General features: G+C 41.9%; 1 protein-coding gene and 1 pseudogene across 1 annotated transcript in view; both read right to left on the reverse strand.

The window, feature by feature from the left end:
• Nucleotides 1-464: 464 nt before the first annotated feature.
• Nucleotides 465-17232, reverse strand: part of LOC123956043 (phosphatidylinositol 3,4,5-trisphosphate 3-phosphatase TPTE2-like) — a 72487-nt gene continuing 55719 nt past the window's right edge. The window contains exons 12-17 of the mRNA XM_046028311.1: nt 17079-17159; nt 14944-15049; nt 5884-5975; nt 3717-3812; nt 2227-2297; nt 465-1129 (exon numbers count right to left, since the gene is read on the reverse strand). Of these exons, the coding sequence (XP_045884267.1) occupies nt 1006-1129; nt 2227-2297; nt 3717-3812; nt 5884-5975; nt 14944-15049; nt 17079-17159 (570 nt within the window). The 3' untranslated portion in view covers nt 465-1005. The remainder of the gene's footprint in view (nt 1130-2226; nt 2298-3716; nt 3813-5883; nt 5976-14943; nt 15050-17078; nt 17160-17232) is intronic.
• LOC123924966 lies at nt 6635-9239 on the reverse strand (annotated as a pseudogene).

The following is a 17232-nucleotide window of genomic DNA, read 5'->3' on the forward strand; positions in this document are numbered from 1 at the left end:
TAAAATAATCTAGATTTCTCTAGGCAGACATTTCCTTTGACTTCACGGTGATGTTACAAAGAAAGAATCTACTATAATGTCTGCTTATGTTTACCCAGATTCTCTTGTCCTCCAAGGACTGCATGTGTAATTGAAGCTTGTATCACAAGCTCTGCGGGGACTGCTTATAGGAACAGTCCTCTGGGCTCAAACCTTGTTCTGGTGCCAATCGGAGGTTTCTTAAATAGCTTAGAAATGACCTTTTTAATCTGACATTACAAATGTTAAAGCAGGGAATACTTACCCAAAAATACATAATAAACCTCATGCAATATTGTGAGGAATCATTTTATTTTTTTTTTAGATTTTTAAAAATTTATTTATTTGACACAGAGAGAGAGATCACAAGCAGGCAGAGAGGCAGGCAGAGAGAGAGGAGGAAGCAGGCTCCCCGCTGAGCGGAGATCCCGATGCAGGGTTTGATCTCAGGACTCTGAGATCATGACCTGAGCCAAAGGCAGAGGCTTAACACAGTGAGCCACCCAGGCACCCCAGTGAGGAATCATTTTAAATGTTATTTTGATATGAAAGTTCTTTTCAAACTCTTAACTTTGGCACACAGTCTCCAGAAATAGTAGTTCTCTCAACCCTGGCATACCTCCTTCAGAAAAGAAAAAGCACCACTAACCTTTTACTTTGTATATACTTAAGGTTTGTCAAAAATATATGTAAGTCAGGGCGCCTGGGTGGCTCAGTGGGTTAAGCCTCTGCCTTCAGCTCAGGTCATGGTCTCAGGGTCCTGGGATCGAGCCCTACCTCAGGCTCTCTGCTCAGCGGGGAGTCTGCTTCCCCCTCTCTCTCTGCCTGCTTCTCTGCCTACTTGTGATCTCTCTCTGTTAAATAAATATTAAAAAAATATATATGTACGTAAATGTAAATATAAGTATATCTGCAAGGAAGGAGGGTTAGGAGACATAAATGTGTGCCAGGGATTGTGGAGAAGATGATTCTCTCCCAGAAAGGGAACTATACTAGATTAGTATCAGTTATGACTTCATCGAAGTATAGCTCAACTGCAAACTCCTGATGGTAAATTTTCCAAGTTTTCTTTTTATGGGGATTATCGAGTTCATTTCGTCGAAGGTAAAGCCTAGGAAAGAAGAAACATGTTTCAAGCGCAGAAGGCCAACCAGGGTTAGTCTTAGTCCCTCTCTTGTGCCTCAGTTGGCACATACAAGTAGAAAGGCTTGGTAACGTCTGGGATGGCCAATGCTGGGGCACTCAGGAAGGCTGTTTGTCATTCCCGACATGCTCCTTCTGCCTCAGCTGTCCACTCTACCATAGTGAGTCCTCCCTTAGCCAGTTCGTAGAGAGGTCGCGCCATCTCCGCGAACCACGGTATCCACAGCCTGCGGTAGCCCACCGTCCCAAGGAACTCCCTCATGGAGACCAAAGCCTAAATAAGTGGCTTGTCTCTGACAGCGCTGTTTTTTTATTGCTGACGCCTGGTACCCTTTTCCCTGCAGAGTCTGTAAGAGAGCGTTCATCGCCCGCAAGCGAGACCCATAGTCCTCGGCAGCTATTTCTACTGTTCCCTCTAACTCAGTCCTCCTCCAAGTACTAGAGAACTAGAATTCTAGAGAACTTCCAGACTCAGGAATGAATTTCCAGATAGGGAAGAAGTTTCCCTGGAATAATAATCTTCAGTTAATTTTTAAAAAAAGATTTCCCAGTTTAGTCACTAGAAAGTCATTTTTAAATGGGAGACTATTGATTTTTTTTTTTTTTTTAAAGCTGTCTTCACTGATGCTTACTGTGTCCTCTAACTTCTGCCCTAGATCTAACTGTGTCAGTCACCTTTAAGCTAGCTAAATCCTTCCTCGAGGACGCTTTCCTTTCTGGCCTAGAATGTGGTAGGTGGTCGGTCATCAGTAGATGAACACATACGGTGGACCTGCCGTAGTCAGGGTAACTGAGCAGACTCATACTACACCTGCAAAGGAGGGATTTATCACCACACTCTAGATCTGATTAGAATACATTTCAGCTCCTATCACACAGTCCTATGGCATGGACTTTGAGGATAATGCCACAGTGGTTCTCAAGAATATCCCTATATTTTACATAATGAAGAATCGGGGATTTGAGGATTTCTTGGTTTCTATAAATTGAGGGTAGGAGGGCCATTCTGCCTTACACAGATCTTGGAGATTAAGCCATTTCTGCTGGATTATATCAGAGCCATACCTGTTATTTTGTACAAAAGATGTATGGAACCAAAAGAAAAATGGGCAGTTGTCATAGTATTTAGGAAGATCCTAAAATTAAAAAAAAAAGTTAATTTTCATAGTAAAAAGGATACTAAAAACTAATTCCAAAGGGATTAAAATTCCTTCCTTTCTATATATGTCGAACAATTAGAGCCATTAGACACACAGCACTTAACAGTCTATAACCTTCTGCTCACAACACAAAGGAGACTTTAAGAAATGGCTTTTTCTTGCCATTCCTATCAAAATTTAAGGAAATGTAGTTTTTTCGATATAAATTAGACAATAGTCCTCCAACCTAGTTTACATCATGCTGACCAGAGACCGATGCCAGTTTATGCCCAAAGACCTCATCCATTTCTACAAGGAACAGCTACGTTGATAATTGACTGTCAGTATTAATGATAAGAATACCCACACATGAGAGAGTTTTTATCTCATGGCCCTCGAAAATCACAAAATTAAGCAACACTGCCCAGGCCAGTACTTCTTGTACTGGAGCTCCTGCTTAGGACCACTGACTGAGCGAACGTTCAGATCGGCTTCAGGGAGCAAAGGGTAGCCATCTGGTATGGGAACAATCGAGGTCACTTGCTTCCACACACATACCATTTCACTATCAGATTCTCCCATAACAGGGAGCAAGCAGGGGGTGAAGGAGGGCACAAACTTTAACTTGATCAACATTGTTAGTTGTTGGCAATTCTGCTTGATGATTTTAACAGGAAAACAAAACCACTGAGGCTTAGAAATTTGTTATGTTAAGAGTAACACTTGTACACTTTGTGACTTCTCAGCAGAAGTTACACACATGTTCAGAGTAATGACAATGGCAAACATTCTCAATTTTCATAAGGTAAATATGAGATTAAAAACACTATTTAAGGGATGCCTGGGTGGCTCAGTGGGTTAAAGCCTCTGCCTTCAGCTCGGGTCATGATCTCAGGGTCCTGGGATCGAGCCCTACTTCAGGTTCTCTACTCAGTGGGGAGCCTGCTTCCTCCTCTCTCTCTGCCTGCCTCTCTGTCTACTTGTGGTCTCTGTCTGTCAAATAAAGAAATAAAAATCTTTAAAAAAAAATACTATTTAACACGAATTATGTACCAGTTCAAAGGAAAGTCGGATCTCCCTCATTTTAAAGTACTTTATAAACTATGGGGAGCAGTGTGTTTTAAAGATACAAAACAAAAGCGTGATCACCACTCTGCAGTAAACATACCTTTGTTTTTTCCTTATTTGAGAATATATGCAAGTTGTATAGAATTTAGAAAAAATGAGCAAAAATCTCTTACATTCTTTTTAAAAATTTTGTTATAGACCGGCCTTGTTTTTCTCCCCCTCCCTGGCTAGGGGTTGACATCTCCTATCCTGTTCCTTGCCAGGAATTGTAGTAAAGGCAAGCCTAAATCACAATCATTCAAAAGGCCAGACGAGAATACTGGCATAGGTTGGTTCTGGATGACTCACCGAAGAAGAGAAAAACTTCACTTTGACGTCATCATACAGAGGTGGGCAGTTGGACAGATGGATTGTCACGCTGTCTGTTTCAGCATCATGAAGGATCTGTGAATGATCACATGGAACTCAGAACTGTAACCCTAGCTAATGGGTGGATAAACAGTGAAGTTCAGTTTGCTTATCGCGGCTTCCTGGATTTATCAAGTACACTTGGTCTCAGAGTGCAGTCGTTACACGTATAAATAAATGTGAATCATGATTTCTATTAAGTTGCAATACTGTTTACATTTTTAAAAGGCCAGCCTGTTTGGAGGGTATGGTACTGCACTGCTGAAAAGTGAAATACTCCGTTTTGTATCAGAATTTAAATGTCACCGTTGAACGTGTGTCATTTGATTTGCCGGGACACACTAAGAAGCTCAGTTTTAAAGTTGGCATTCACATTCAAAAAACAATATGTCATTGGTCACGTTTTATTAAAAAGGCGTTTGCTGATGGTATCATAGGACTTGTCCATAGCCAACTACTGGATGGAGTGACCAAAGATTGGCTAAGTTTCTGGAATGAAGGACTTTGGGGCTATACTGAGTATTGCTTTGTTACTGATTGGCCCTTGCATAATAGTGGTACCCACACTAAGGAGAGTCTGTGCGAAGTACCAAAGAAGGTGCAGACTCAGGTGGTGCTTCAGGGAGCTACAGACATAAGAAACAATGGTAGAATGGCATGAATTACATGTCAGGCTGGATAATGTGTGGTTGTGTGTGTTGCGGAGCTTAATGAGAAGCACAGAGTAAGAAACTTTCACAGAGGAGCAGAAAAGGAGTTGTGTGTGGAAGGATTTGTACACACGAGGAGCACTGAAAGAGAATGCTGTGCAGACTGGTGGTGTGGGGGAGGGAGAGGAAAGACATCGGACACATGAAACAGAAATGAGAGTATTGTGTCCCAAGGGCCAGAAGGCACCCAGTCTACTTGGAATGGAGTCTGCAGGTCAAGTTACTGATGGAAATAAGCTCAGGTCTCAGGTATGATAGGGAAATATCTTAAAGGTTCAAGAGCCAGGAAATAAGAAAAATTGTGGAAGTATGGGGGCTTTGTCATATATGACAAGTGGCCTGACAGTTATCACTTATAACACTTTGTTAGTGATTATAGCTCACAAAGCAACTTCACATATATTATCTAACCTAATCCTCACAACCCTGGAGATGTGATCTTTATTTTGCAGATATACGGAGCCAAAGATACTGACTGGCTTTGACTAGGCACAGAGTGATTCTTTTTCTGCTCTACTTATTGCTTTTCAAGCAGGAGCAGAGAAATACCTGCATATTGCCGGTCTCTCGACACTGTACAGTATGAAGAGAAGGAAAGGGTAGGGAGTCCACTGTAGAAATCCGGGCATGAGCAAATGAGGTGCTGGACTGGGCCATGACAATGGGAACAGAAAGGAACAGAGAGCGTGAGGAGAGATTCCAAAGGTAAAATCAATAGGAAGTGGTGACTGGATGTGGGGGCACGGCCAGGAGAGACTCAAGGATTCTATACCGTGAGGCCTCAGAGAATTCTGAGTCACTTGCAGAAGCAGAGGAAAAGCTCATCTGACAGATCTGGATTGACAAACACAGTTCCATCGTTGGGGCAGAAGCTGTCTAGGTAGGTGTCCTGCACCTACCACGTGGGGGGTACTCATAAGCCTGTGCAGAGCGGATGGAAGAGAAAAAACAAGTTTACAGCAGGGGAATGGATGAGCAGAACCAAGAGTAGAGTATGTGCAGAGATACGAACAGAAGTCAAGGATCAGACCTGGGTGCGTGCCTTCCGTGGGACAAAGAGGAAGGAGCGGTGGTGGAGAAGTAATAGGAGAAGGGACACAAACCTGGAGAGAGAATTTTGAGGGTTTATATTTCTTACGACCTGGGAAAGCTTCTTATTGCTTTACGGTAGTCTAAGGCACTTCAACATTTAAGAAAACAGACTACCAGGTCCCATGGCTTAGGGGAAAGAGGTATATGTGTCCCCCTTCCGACCACTCTTGCGTTCCTTCTCACAGTGCAGTCCCATAGGACATGGGAGGTTGAGTCACTTGGGACACTGCTAACACTTAACATGCTGGTTTGACATTGAGATTTGAAACAAACACCAGAATTTCAGTTTGCATGCTATCTCTTACCTGACAGTTTTGGGAAGCAGAACAGAAAAAGACGATCTGGCTCTGCATTATTATTTGTACTTTTAGATCACTCCCATTGCCTTTTCCAACACCTGAAGGAAATAAAGTTAGGTTCATTAGAACAAAGAGCAAAATGTCTCACCAATTAAGATTATGGATTAAAAAGAAAATTATGACAGCTAACAGTGTGTCAGTAATGAATCATTTGGGTCTTGCTTGGATCCTGTCTTTAAAAGACAAAGCTTTAAGCCCAACTTTGTCTCCTAAAGCATAATTTATATGGCTGGAGGGGGAAAAAAAAGACATAGAGTTTAGCTTCTAAGACAGAATTTCATCTCTTCACCTTTCTAGAAAAAAAATCAGGTAGGTAACTTGCCACCTTTCCTGCTAATGTGTTGCTTGCTGCAGACATCCAACAATGGGTCTTAAATAGTCTAATTTCCTCTTACCCTCATCTGGAGTTAGATATTAGACAGCTGCATCCAAACATTCCGGTGGCATTCACGATACATCTATAGACAAATGGTTTCTTGCTCTCTATTCAATTCAGATGACCCCTTTTTTTTTAGTAGTTCTTAAAGGCTGGTTTCTCAAGCCTTCAATTAATTCTTACTGCTTTTCTTTTAACCAGGAATGTCACACATATGCATAGAAGTAAAGGTACAGAACTAAAAAAATATTCTAACAGAGTCATATGTTAATCATTCTTGATGTTCAGATTCTATTTGCATCGTTTTCATGAACACATTATTAATTTGTATTAAGCATCATCATGTCTGAGCCTTACTTCCTCCATCCCATCCCATCCCATCCCATTCCAGTTGCAGAACTCCTTTGCAGAACTGATGTTCACCAGAAATTAGTGAAAATGTAGAACTAAATTAATTCAAATACTTACCACACGACAGGAAAGGGCACTGATTTACAAGCTTAATTCCCACACATGTAAACCTTTTAAAATAAAGCATATTTCTATAACATAAAAGGTAAAAAAGACATGAGGTGAAGAGTCTGGCTCACCTACTCCCACCTGTTTATTTGTCCAGCTCCAAGGGGAGAATATTTTTATGCACATATAATCAAATACGAATACTCTCCCAGAGTATTTTTATATATGTACGTATGCACAAATATGAATACATGTTATTCCCGACTTCTGTGTTACGGAAATTGTTGCATACCACAGCACTGTCCTGTGCCTTGCATTTTTTTTTTTTTAAGGAAAAGGGTGGAATTTAATCTTTATTTACAGACACTGCAAGAGAGGAGACTCCACATAGAAATAAGAAGCCCACTGGGAGGAGGAGCTTCATACAATTTGTACAGTTTGGAACTGGTCAAGTAGAGTTTTGTTGTAAAAAGTGCTACAATAACAAAACACATTTAAAACGAGTTCTTAGTAGAGAAACAGTAAGACAAACTTCTACCAAACAGAGCACACCACAAACAACTTTCTGCGTTGGCTGTACAAGCTGAAAGTTAAAGGTCCCAGCGGTGCCATCCTGAACCTGGAACGTACAGCCTTCAGAGGGAGTTTCTGGCACAACATTCTGATCTTCCTCTTCCTCTACAGAGAAATACTTCTCAATCAAGTTTAATGAAGCTTTGTACACAGACTCATTTTCATGGTTTTGTAGAGCCTTGATTTTGTCCAAACCTCCACATTCTTCAATCATTATACTAAGTTTCTCGGTTTCACCTAATTTCTCAGCAGCCTGAAAGATATTGGAAATGGCATCCAGAATGACCAAAATAATTTTGGTATCCTTCGCAGTTAAGAGGTTCATCAGTGGTTCTATTATGCCACAATGGACGAGGTATACAATGTTCAACGGTCCCACCACGTGTATAGTTGGTCACAGCCCAGACAGCTTCCTTTTGTGTCTTAAAGTCTGCCTTAGAGAGAACACCAACGAGGAATGGGACTAATCCATGATTCACAACTTGCTGAATCTGGTCCTGGCGGCCAGCTGTGATGTTTGACATTGTCCACGTGGCTTCCTTCTGAATATTAGTTTGGGGGTTCGTTAGCAGGCTGGGAAAGACAGCAAGCGCTCCGGCATCTATTACAACCTGAGTCTGTTCATCTGTCCCAGTAACAATATTTCCTATGGCTCTTAGCGCAGGAGTCACAATGGGCAATTCAGTAGCTCCTAGAAGCTTTACAAGCTGGGGCACAACTTCTGTTTTCACAACCATCTCAATCCGTTCATTTGGACCACCCGTCAGGTAGGAGATGGCCCAGCAGGTATCTGCCAAGACCTCTGGATCGTCGTGATGCAGGAGACGAACTAAGGTAGGAAGAATCTGCTCGATGGCATCTAGCAGGGGTGCGGGGTTCTTGTTGCGACAAAGGTTTGAAAGTGTCCAAGTAAGGTTCTGTAAGTAGCCACATGCTAATGATGACATGTCAGGAACCGCAAGGAGAGCCAGAAGTGGTTCAACTGCACCACACTTGATAACCAAGTCTCGAAAAACTGAACCGTCACCTGCAATGTTTCCTAGAGCCCACATAGCCTGTTCGCTGATGTGGGCGTGGGAAGATGCCAACAGGAAAATGAATGCTGGGATAGCGCCTCCATCCACCACAGCCTTGGTCTGTCCTGATGTCCCGGAAGCAATGTTAGTGAGAGCCCAAGCGGATTCAAACTGAATGGGACTACAATCGGTTCTGCCCAAGAAGGACACAAATTTTGGAATCAAACCAGCCCGGATTATGTCGTCTATGGGGGGCTGCTTTTCCCGAGAAAGCAGTTTCCTAGCAGCTTGAGCAGCCTGGAGCTGGCTTTCCAAATTGTTGCTATTTATGCCCTTGACAATGTCATCAACAGACCAATTTACAGTGCCCTGGTTGTTGCGGTTTTCCTGCAGTGGAGAGGTAGCATCATCGGGAAACGAGCTTACGTTTCTCCTTTTCAGCATCTGGTCATCCTTCTTAGCTTTCCTCAGCTCCACATTAACTTCTATTCGACACCGCCTCATTTCTGTACTGTCTTTCCCCTTGTTCTTGAATCTATTAAGGCAGGCAGCTGGTGAATTAGCATTCTCGTTGGTGGACATGGTTATGAGACAAAGGGAGAAAGACGGCTGGCTCGGGCTTCCACGGGAGGCGGTCCGGGACGCGCACGCTGCAGGTCAGCTGCCCTCAAAACGTCCATCACGGATCACCCCAAAGACGGTGTCGCCTTGCATTTTTTAAATACATGTCAAACATCTTATTTGACTCATCAATTAATAAAAAACCAGTAAAATGTTACAGCTGATTCAAAGTAAACTACAAGTCACTGTGGAAAACAGTATGGAGTTTCCTCACAAAATTAGAAAGAGAATTACTGTATAGTCCAGCACAATGTTCTGGCACAACATTCTGATACAGCAGTAGCAGAATTCTGCACAGCAATTTTGCTACTAGGTATTTAACCAAAGAATATTAAGCACCAATTTGAAGAGCTATACACACCCTTATGTTCACTGCGGCATTATTTACAATGGCCAATGCATGGAGGCAATCCAAGTGTGTACTGATAGACGAATGGGTAAGGAACATGTAGTGAAGATGTGTTTATACAGGTATACAGACACACAATGGAACGTTGCTCAGCTGTAATTAAAAAAAAAATGAAATCTTGCCATTTGCAACAGTGTGGATGGACCTATAGGGATGCTAAGTGAAACAGAGAAACAAATATATTTCACTCATGTGGAATGCAAAAATGTAAATGAAAGGAAAAAAGGAGACAAAAAATCAGACTCTTTAATACAGAGAACAAACTGATGGCTGCCGTAAGGGAGGTGGGTGGGGGATGGGTGAAATAAAGGGGAATAAAGAGTACGCTTATCATTTTTAAAATTAACATATAATGTATTATTTGTTTCAGGGGCACAGGTATGTGAATTATCAGTCTTACACGATGCACAGCACTCGCCATAGCACATACCCTCCTCAATGTCCATAAACTTTTTTTTAAAGATTTTATTTATTTATTTGAGAGAGAGAGAAAAAAAGCATGAGCAAGGGAGAGGCAGAGGGAGAAGTAGGCTCCCGGCTGAGCAGGGAACCTGACACAGGGCTCTATCCCAGGACTCTGGGATCACGGCCTGAGCCAAAGGCAGACACTTAGCAGACTGAGTCACCAGGTGACCCATGAGAGTATACTTATCTTGATGATAATATACTTGTCATGATGAACACTGAGTAATGTATAAAATTGTTGAATCATTATATTGTACACCTGAAGCTAATATAAACTAACATACGTTATACTTCAATTAAAAAAAATACTGCGCATATATAGGGAAATAAAGATTGATGACATGAGTTTACAAACAGATACAAAATGGCTTAATCAGTCACCTGGGTGGCTCAGTTGGTTAAGTGACTGCCTTTGGTTCAGGTCATGATCCCGGAGTCTAAGAACTGCTTCAGGCTCCCTGCTCAGCGGGGAGTCTGCTTCTCCCTCTGACCTTCCCCCTCTCATGCTCTCTCTCTTCCCCAAATAAATAAATACATAAAATCTTAAAAAATGGTTTAATAATCAATTGCTTTCCACTAGATACAACTAATTTGTATTTTTATGTACAAAAATTATTTACAGTATTATTATTTTTCTACAACTTAGAGTTATAAAGAGCTTAAAGACCATGAGAGGTAGAGATAATCCCAGAAGGGTGCACAAGTCAAAATACTGCTCACTGCAAATTCTTTCACCCATTTTTCTTTTTTTCTTTTCTTTTCTCTACTTCTTTTAGGTTTTATTTTTTTGGGGGGGGTATTTTTTTTGTTTATTTTCAGTGTAACAGTATTCATTGTTTTTGCACCACACCCAGTGCTCCATGCAATACATGCCCTTTCTATTACCCACCACCTGCTTCCCCAACCTCCCACCCCCCGCCCCTTCAAAACCCTCAGGTTGTTTTTCAGAGTCCATAGTCTCTCATGGTTCATCTCCCCTTCCAATTTCTCTCAACTCCCTTCTCCTCTCCATCTCCCCATGTCCTCCATGTTTTTTGTTATGCTCCACAAATAAGTGAAACCATATGATACTTGACTCTCTCTGCTTGACTTATTTTGCTCAGCATAATCTCTTCCAGTACCGTCCATGTTGCTACAAAAGTTGGGTATTCATCCTTTCTGATGGAGGCATAATACTCCATCATGTATATGGACCACATCTTCCTTATCCATTCATCCGCTGAAGGGCATCTTGGTTCTTTCCACAGTTTGGTGACCATGGCCATTGCTGCTATAAACATTGGGGTACAGATGGCTCTTCTTTTCACTACATCTGTATCTTTGGGGTAAATACCCAGCAGTGCAATTGCAGGGTCATAGGGAAGCTCTATTCTTAATTTCTTGAGGAATCTCCACACTGTTCTCCAAAGTGGCTGCACCAACTTGCATTCCCACCAACAGTGTAAGAGGGTTCCCCTTTCTCCACATCCTCTCCAACACATGTTTCCTGTCTTGCTAATTTTGGCCATTCTAACTGTCTTTCACCCTTTTTTCTGACAGTCTCCCCATCCCCCTTCTGTTTTGATCTTAACAATCTCAAAGGAAGATTATTGTTACTCCAAAAGAAGGCTGGTGTGTCTAACACTGAGTCACAAAGATATAGGAAATCTGAACAGACCAATTACTAGTAATGAAACTGAATCAGTCATCAAATAACTCCCAACAAACTAAAGCTCAGGACCAGATAGAATCACAGGTGAATTCTGCTATACATTTAAAGAAGTGTTAACACCTATTCTCCTGAAACTATCCCAAAAAATAGAAGGTGAAGGAAAACTTCCAAATATATTCTATAAGGTCAACATTACCCATACCAAGACCAGACTAAAGTCACAATTAAAGAAACAACAAACAAATAAATAAAACTACAGACCAATATTCCCCATGAACTTAGATAGATATAAAAATCCTGAACAAAATCTTAGCAAAGTACATTCAACAATAAAAAGATCATTTGCCACAATCAGTGGGATTCATTTTGGGAATGCAAGCATGGTTCAATATTTTCAAATCAGTCAACATGGTACACCACATTAGTAAGAGGAGGATAAAAATCGTGATCTTGATGGGGCACCAAGAGTGTCCAACCCCAAAGGCTAACAGAACTTCTTAGCCTAGAGGGTACAGTTTGTTGGGCAAGCTAAGAATGCGATAAGATATATTTACTTATTATATATATTAATATATTAATAATTATATATTATATTATAATATATAATATATATTATATATTATATTATAATATATAATATATATTATATATTAACATATAACAATATATTTTTTATATAGTTATATATTTATATATTTATATATATATATATATATATATATATATATATATATATATAAAGAAAAATGCTGGTGTCATTAGCTTTGGCCTGATTATTTACATGGGTGCAGAAAGACTGGTAACTTACCATGTAGCCTTTCTTAAGTTGGCTCTGAAGTCTGGACCCATGGTACTGACCAGCTGCTAAGATGACAACTTTGTCTGGAAGTCTCCATGAGGCATCTCAAACTGGACTTTTAGAAATCTATTTGTTAGCCTGAGACTAGCAAACCAAACCCATGAAACCCTCTCCCAGTTTTCCCCTGTGGTACTTATCCATTTGGGTTAGCTCCTCTGTTCTCCATCTCTGCACCTTCCAGTTTTAACTAAATAATGTTTCTGCAGTTTATATAAAATTTAAAATATTAGCAGAGAAGTCACAGTCTTAGGGTATAACATCAGACTGAGAAACATACAAAATTCTAGAACTTATTAAAAAGCTTAGAATTTTTAGCTTAGAATTTTTAAGCTTAGAATTTTGAGAAACAATTCCTATTCTCACTATTCATGTTAGAAAAACACATTAAAATTCCACTGGACCAAATGCCTATTTGTCTGTCTGGAACGGTTAGTACTCATGGGGGTCTGTAGAGATACCGCCGGTCCCATTGTTAACAAAGAAGACATTGAAGCAGAGTATACACTCAGATGCAATTCTGGCTCTCCTACCACTGAGTTGGTTTTATGGTTGAGTTTATACTTCTCGGTGGGAGAAACTGCTCCAGTGGCTAACCATGTTGCTTTTCCTGGTCTAGAATAAAGTGGTCGACTCTTTTCACAGGACCCCACTGAATGTGGGAAGGGAACAGAGCAAAACATTACTGTCCCCTACCTTCTGACACCTGTTGGACAAGCCTGGCTCTGCCTGGGGAGGTGTAGTAGCACCTGGAATTCGGAGTGAGGTCAGCCATTAGGACTCACGACAACCCTCTCCCTCCTAATTCACACACAGCCAAGGAAACGGTCATAATGGACTCTCTAGAGGACTTTGCAGTCTGCAAAGCCTTTTCACCAACAGTTGCTAATTTTTATACACAGGCAGCCTTCTGCCCGAATGGGCCAGGTTTCAAGGGTCTGCCTGCACAGTGCTTGTTTGGACACCTAGACAAAATTTCCCACAGAAACAATGCTCCTGGGTTGACATTTGTTTCCATAAGCCAGAAACCGATGCAATCCGATTGTGGTAATCCATTAAAACTCCTCACCACCACCTCTGTGTGTGTGGTGGGGAGGAAGGGATATAGAAATAATTTGAAAAAAGCATTTTATACTTTAACTATAATTTTTTTACTATGCAGTTTATATATATATTTAAAGGATTCTTTTATTTCTGAATAATTGGATGAAATGTTAAAATATATCTATATCTATATATCTATATCTATATATAGATATAGATATAGATATATAGATATATATATATATCTAGCTCTTATTTTTTGTGACTCCCCAGAAGGCTAAAAATACAAGCCTGTTTGGATGGATACCAGTGCTCCGGCACCATACTACTCATGAGGGACACGGCACCTCCACACAGGCCATGGTTTAACTTTGGGGAGTCAGAGCATCGCTCCCTGCTGCACCTCAGGCAGTGAGAGTGAAGCCCCAGCCCACCTCCACTGAGGTGGCCCTGTTCTGCCGCCTCCCCTGTGAGCTGCGCAGGAAGCGGGGTGGTTGATGGAGAATTAAAGACTTGAGGATGGTTCTCCCCCTCCCCTTCCCCTTCATCTCTTAAGTCCCAGAGATGGAGGATCTAATTTTCCTGCCTTCCTGCATGAAGGCAGATCCCAGTCTCTCTCCTGACATTCCTGAAGCGGGAGAACAGTCAACTCTTTTAAAATTGATCAGGATTTTTACTCCTGGTAATAACTAATAGAAGCTAGGAGGCTGAAAGACGCCCCCCCCCCCCCGCACCGCCCCCAGCCCAGGTTTCTCCCAACCCCCTTTCTGTGTTGACATAGATTCCAGTAAGGAAGACCTGGGTGGTGCTCCTTAGGAAGCTATCCTTGACCTTGACCCTCAGCTGGCAGGGTCTTGTCTATGTGTTCCCCAACACTGTGGTCATCTCTTTAGATCCATGTGCACTCATTCCTCTCCTTCTTGCGGGCAGAGAAACACTAGCAGGGGGCTTGCCCAAAGCAGGCACTTGGTAGTGATTTCTAAAAGAGAATTTGTGGCAACAAATTTCATTTGTTGTTTGGGTATTGAAGACACCTTTGTGTATTTAAGACATATCAAGACATCTCGAGTTGCTGGGGATGAGGGGACTAAGGGTGCAGGAGGGAGGGGAGAGGGAGAGATCAGGATGATGAGAGGGAAAAGAAGGTTTCTGAAAGGCTCATGTGAGCAAATGATACAGGGCTGCCAGATGAACCCTGAACTAGAGGTGGACATGAGGGAGAGGTGGTCTCCAGGGCTCATGAGCCCTTCCTCTCTTCTCCGTCAGAGGTCCTATTCTTAAAAGCCCACCCTGTGCTGAAGCCAAGGCAGCAGTGAGAAGAGAAGACAGAAGGGGATGGAGCCCCCACAAACTGGTGAAGAGAGGACATCTAAGTGCTTCTGGGCTCTTCCACTGGGAGGGGTTACACGTAAGGATGCATAAAAGGACAGCCATGAGTTGTATTGTTGGTACACGCACGAGAGCAACCATCCCATGCCTCAAGAGTGAGAACATTGCCCTCCTGGCCAACTCGTCAATGACCCATAAATCCCTTACCATGAATTGAATGAATAACGATTTTTTTAATCTTGAGTGTTTTTCTTGGAGGGAGAGTCATGTTGTAGATACTTTTCACATCTGCAAAATATCCAACGTATCTACTCTGCAAAACAACAGAAGACTCAATTTAAGTGGAGGCGAAAAGTCTATCCTCAGCATTCCTGATTTTGTTTTTGTTTTTATTTTTACATAGAATTTAGGGTGAATCATTAATTAAACATTTATTGAGTGCCATTATATGACTAGGCATGCTTATGTTTGCTGCCTCATGACGAATATCTCCCTTAGAAGAAAAATTCTGAACTCTGTGCTGTGGGGAACGAACAAGAAGGGAGCCACATGTTGCTCCTATAGGCCACTTTCGACTAAAAGGACACCTAACCATACCCAGGGAAAGAGCTACAACATTTCAGCAAGACGTAGTTAATACGACTGTGGAAAAGCTCAGTCTGGGGATGGAGGCTTAACTGTGACTAAGTTCAAGGAAGGTTTGTGCTCTGGCAGAGAGTAGCCTCCTAATCACAAAAGGACTCGAGCTCCACACACCTCTAACGAAGATACATATTCTCTTGTCCCTGTGGCCAGCTTGAGTGTATTTTTAAAAGATTTTATTTACTTATTTGAGAGAGTGTGCATTAGAGAGACCAAGAGCATGGAGAAGAGCAGAAGGAGAGGGAAAATAAGACTTCCTGATGAGCAGGGAGCCCCAGGATCATGACCCAAGCTGAAGGCACTTAACTGACTGAGCCACCCATATGCTCCAGAAATTGGATATTATTAAGATATCCTTAAGGTAAAAAAAAAAAAAAGATATCCTTAAGGTATAATATATACCTTAGTAGGCAGAGAGGCAGGCAGAAAGTAGGGGAAGGGAAGCAGGTTCCCTGCTGAGCAGAGAGCTTTATGCAGGGCTCGATGTCAGACCCCGGGACAGTGACCCGAGCCGAAGGCAGAGGCCTTAACCCACTGAGCCACCCAGGTGCCCCAAGGTATGATATTTTTATTTATTTATTTGTCTTAGAGGGGCAGAGGGGCAGAAGTAGAGGCAGAGACAGAATCTCAAGCAGACTTCCCCACTGAATGTAGAGCCCCATTGAGGGCTTGATCTCATGACCCAAGATTATGACCCTGAGCTGAAATTAAGAGTTAGATGCTTAACCAACTGAGCCACCCAGGTGCCCCTTAAGATATAATATTTTTAGATATGATCAATGGTGTTATGGTATTTTTACCCTTGAGAGTCTATGTGAATGTCACTCTAAAACACTTGTGAGATAAAATGACCTGATGAGTGGGATTTCCTCCACAGTCATCTGGGTTCTGTGGAGAAGGTGTGTGTGTGTGTGTGTGTGTGTGCATGTGAGGAGAGTGGAGAGGGAATGAATGCAACATGATAAAATGATGGTTGAAGTGGTGCGAGGACTATAAGGGGATTTATTATAGGATTGTCTCAGCTTTTTATGTTTGAAATTGTTTGCCATAAAATATTTTTTAAAGGATAAAATGGGTAACCGCATGTTTCACATGAACTCTCTGAGTATTAAATGAGATAATATATGTCAAAGTATAATAATATCTGGAATAGAATAGGTTTGGGAAGATGTTAATTTCCCCTTTTTCTTTCGAAATACAGCAGCCCCCTCTTGTCTCTTTCTTTGATTCTCTGTCTCTTTGTATTTCTCTCTCTCTCTCTCTCTCTCTCTCTCACACACACACACACACACACACACACACACACACACACACAAGATGTTCTGCAAGAGGTGAATGGCCCCAGTAGGGGTTTGTGAAAGACTCATTTCCTCTCAGAGAGAAATCAATGGCTAGTGATTTTCCATAATCTTCAAGTCTGGAATCTTAGCAATTAGACCTTTCTACTTTGGGAAGGAATCAACTCTTGAACTCTGTAAGCAGTGACCGATGTTAAATGGAGAGCAGGATTCCCCAGGGCAGGGTGTGGGGGTGGGGGGGTGTACTCACAGACATGGCTCTCTGGCCCTGGGAGGGATCTAGGCCTGTCACAGGCACCAGAGTGGAGTGGCCCGATCACAAGAGGAAAAGAGTGCACAGTGAAACCAAATAATGGGTGCTGAACTCCCCCAAAGGCCCCCCTTTTAAGAATGACAACTTACCTGAGAAGGGGTTTCAACTCCCTGAAATTTAGTACTGATGCTTTTATCTGTTCGCCGTTCTCCAAAATAATAAAGGCTCTCCTGCGGAAAGGGGGGCAACACAGTCATGGCTCACATGCACTTTCTTTTCCTGTGGAAGGCATTCTTAAAGGTT

The sequence above is a fragment of the Meles meles genome, chromosome 14 (genome assembly GCF_922984935.1).
Source record: "Meles meles chromosome 14, mMelMel3.1 paternal haplotype, whole genome shotgun sequence".
NCBI lineage: Eukaryota > Metazoa > Chordata > Mammalia > Carnivora > Mustelidae > Meles > Meles meles.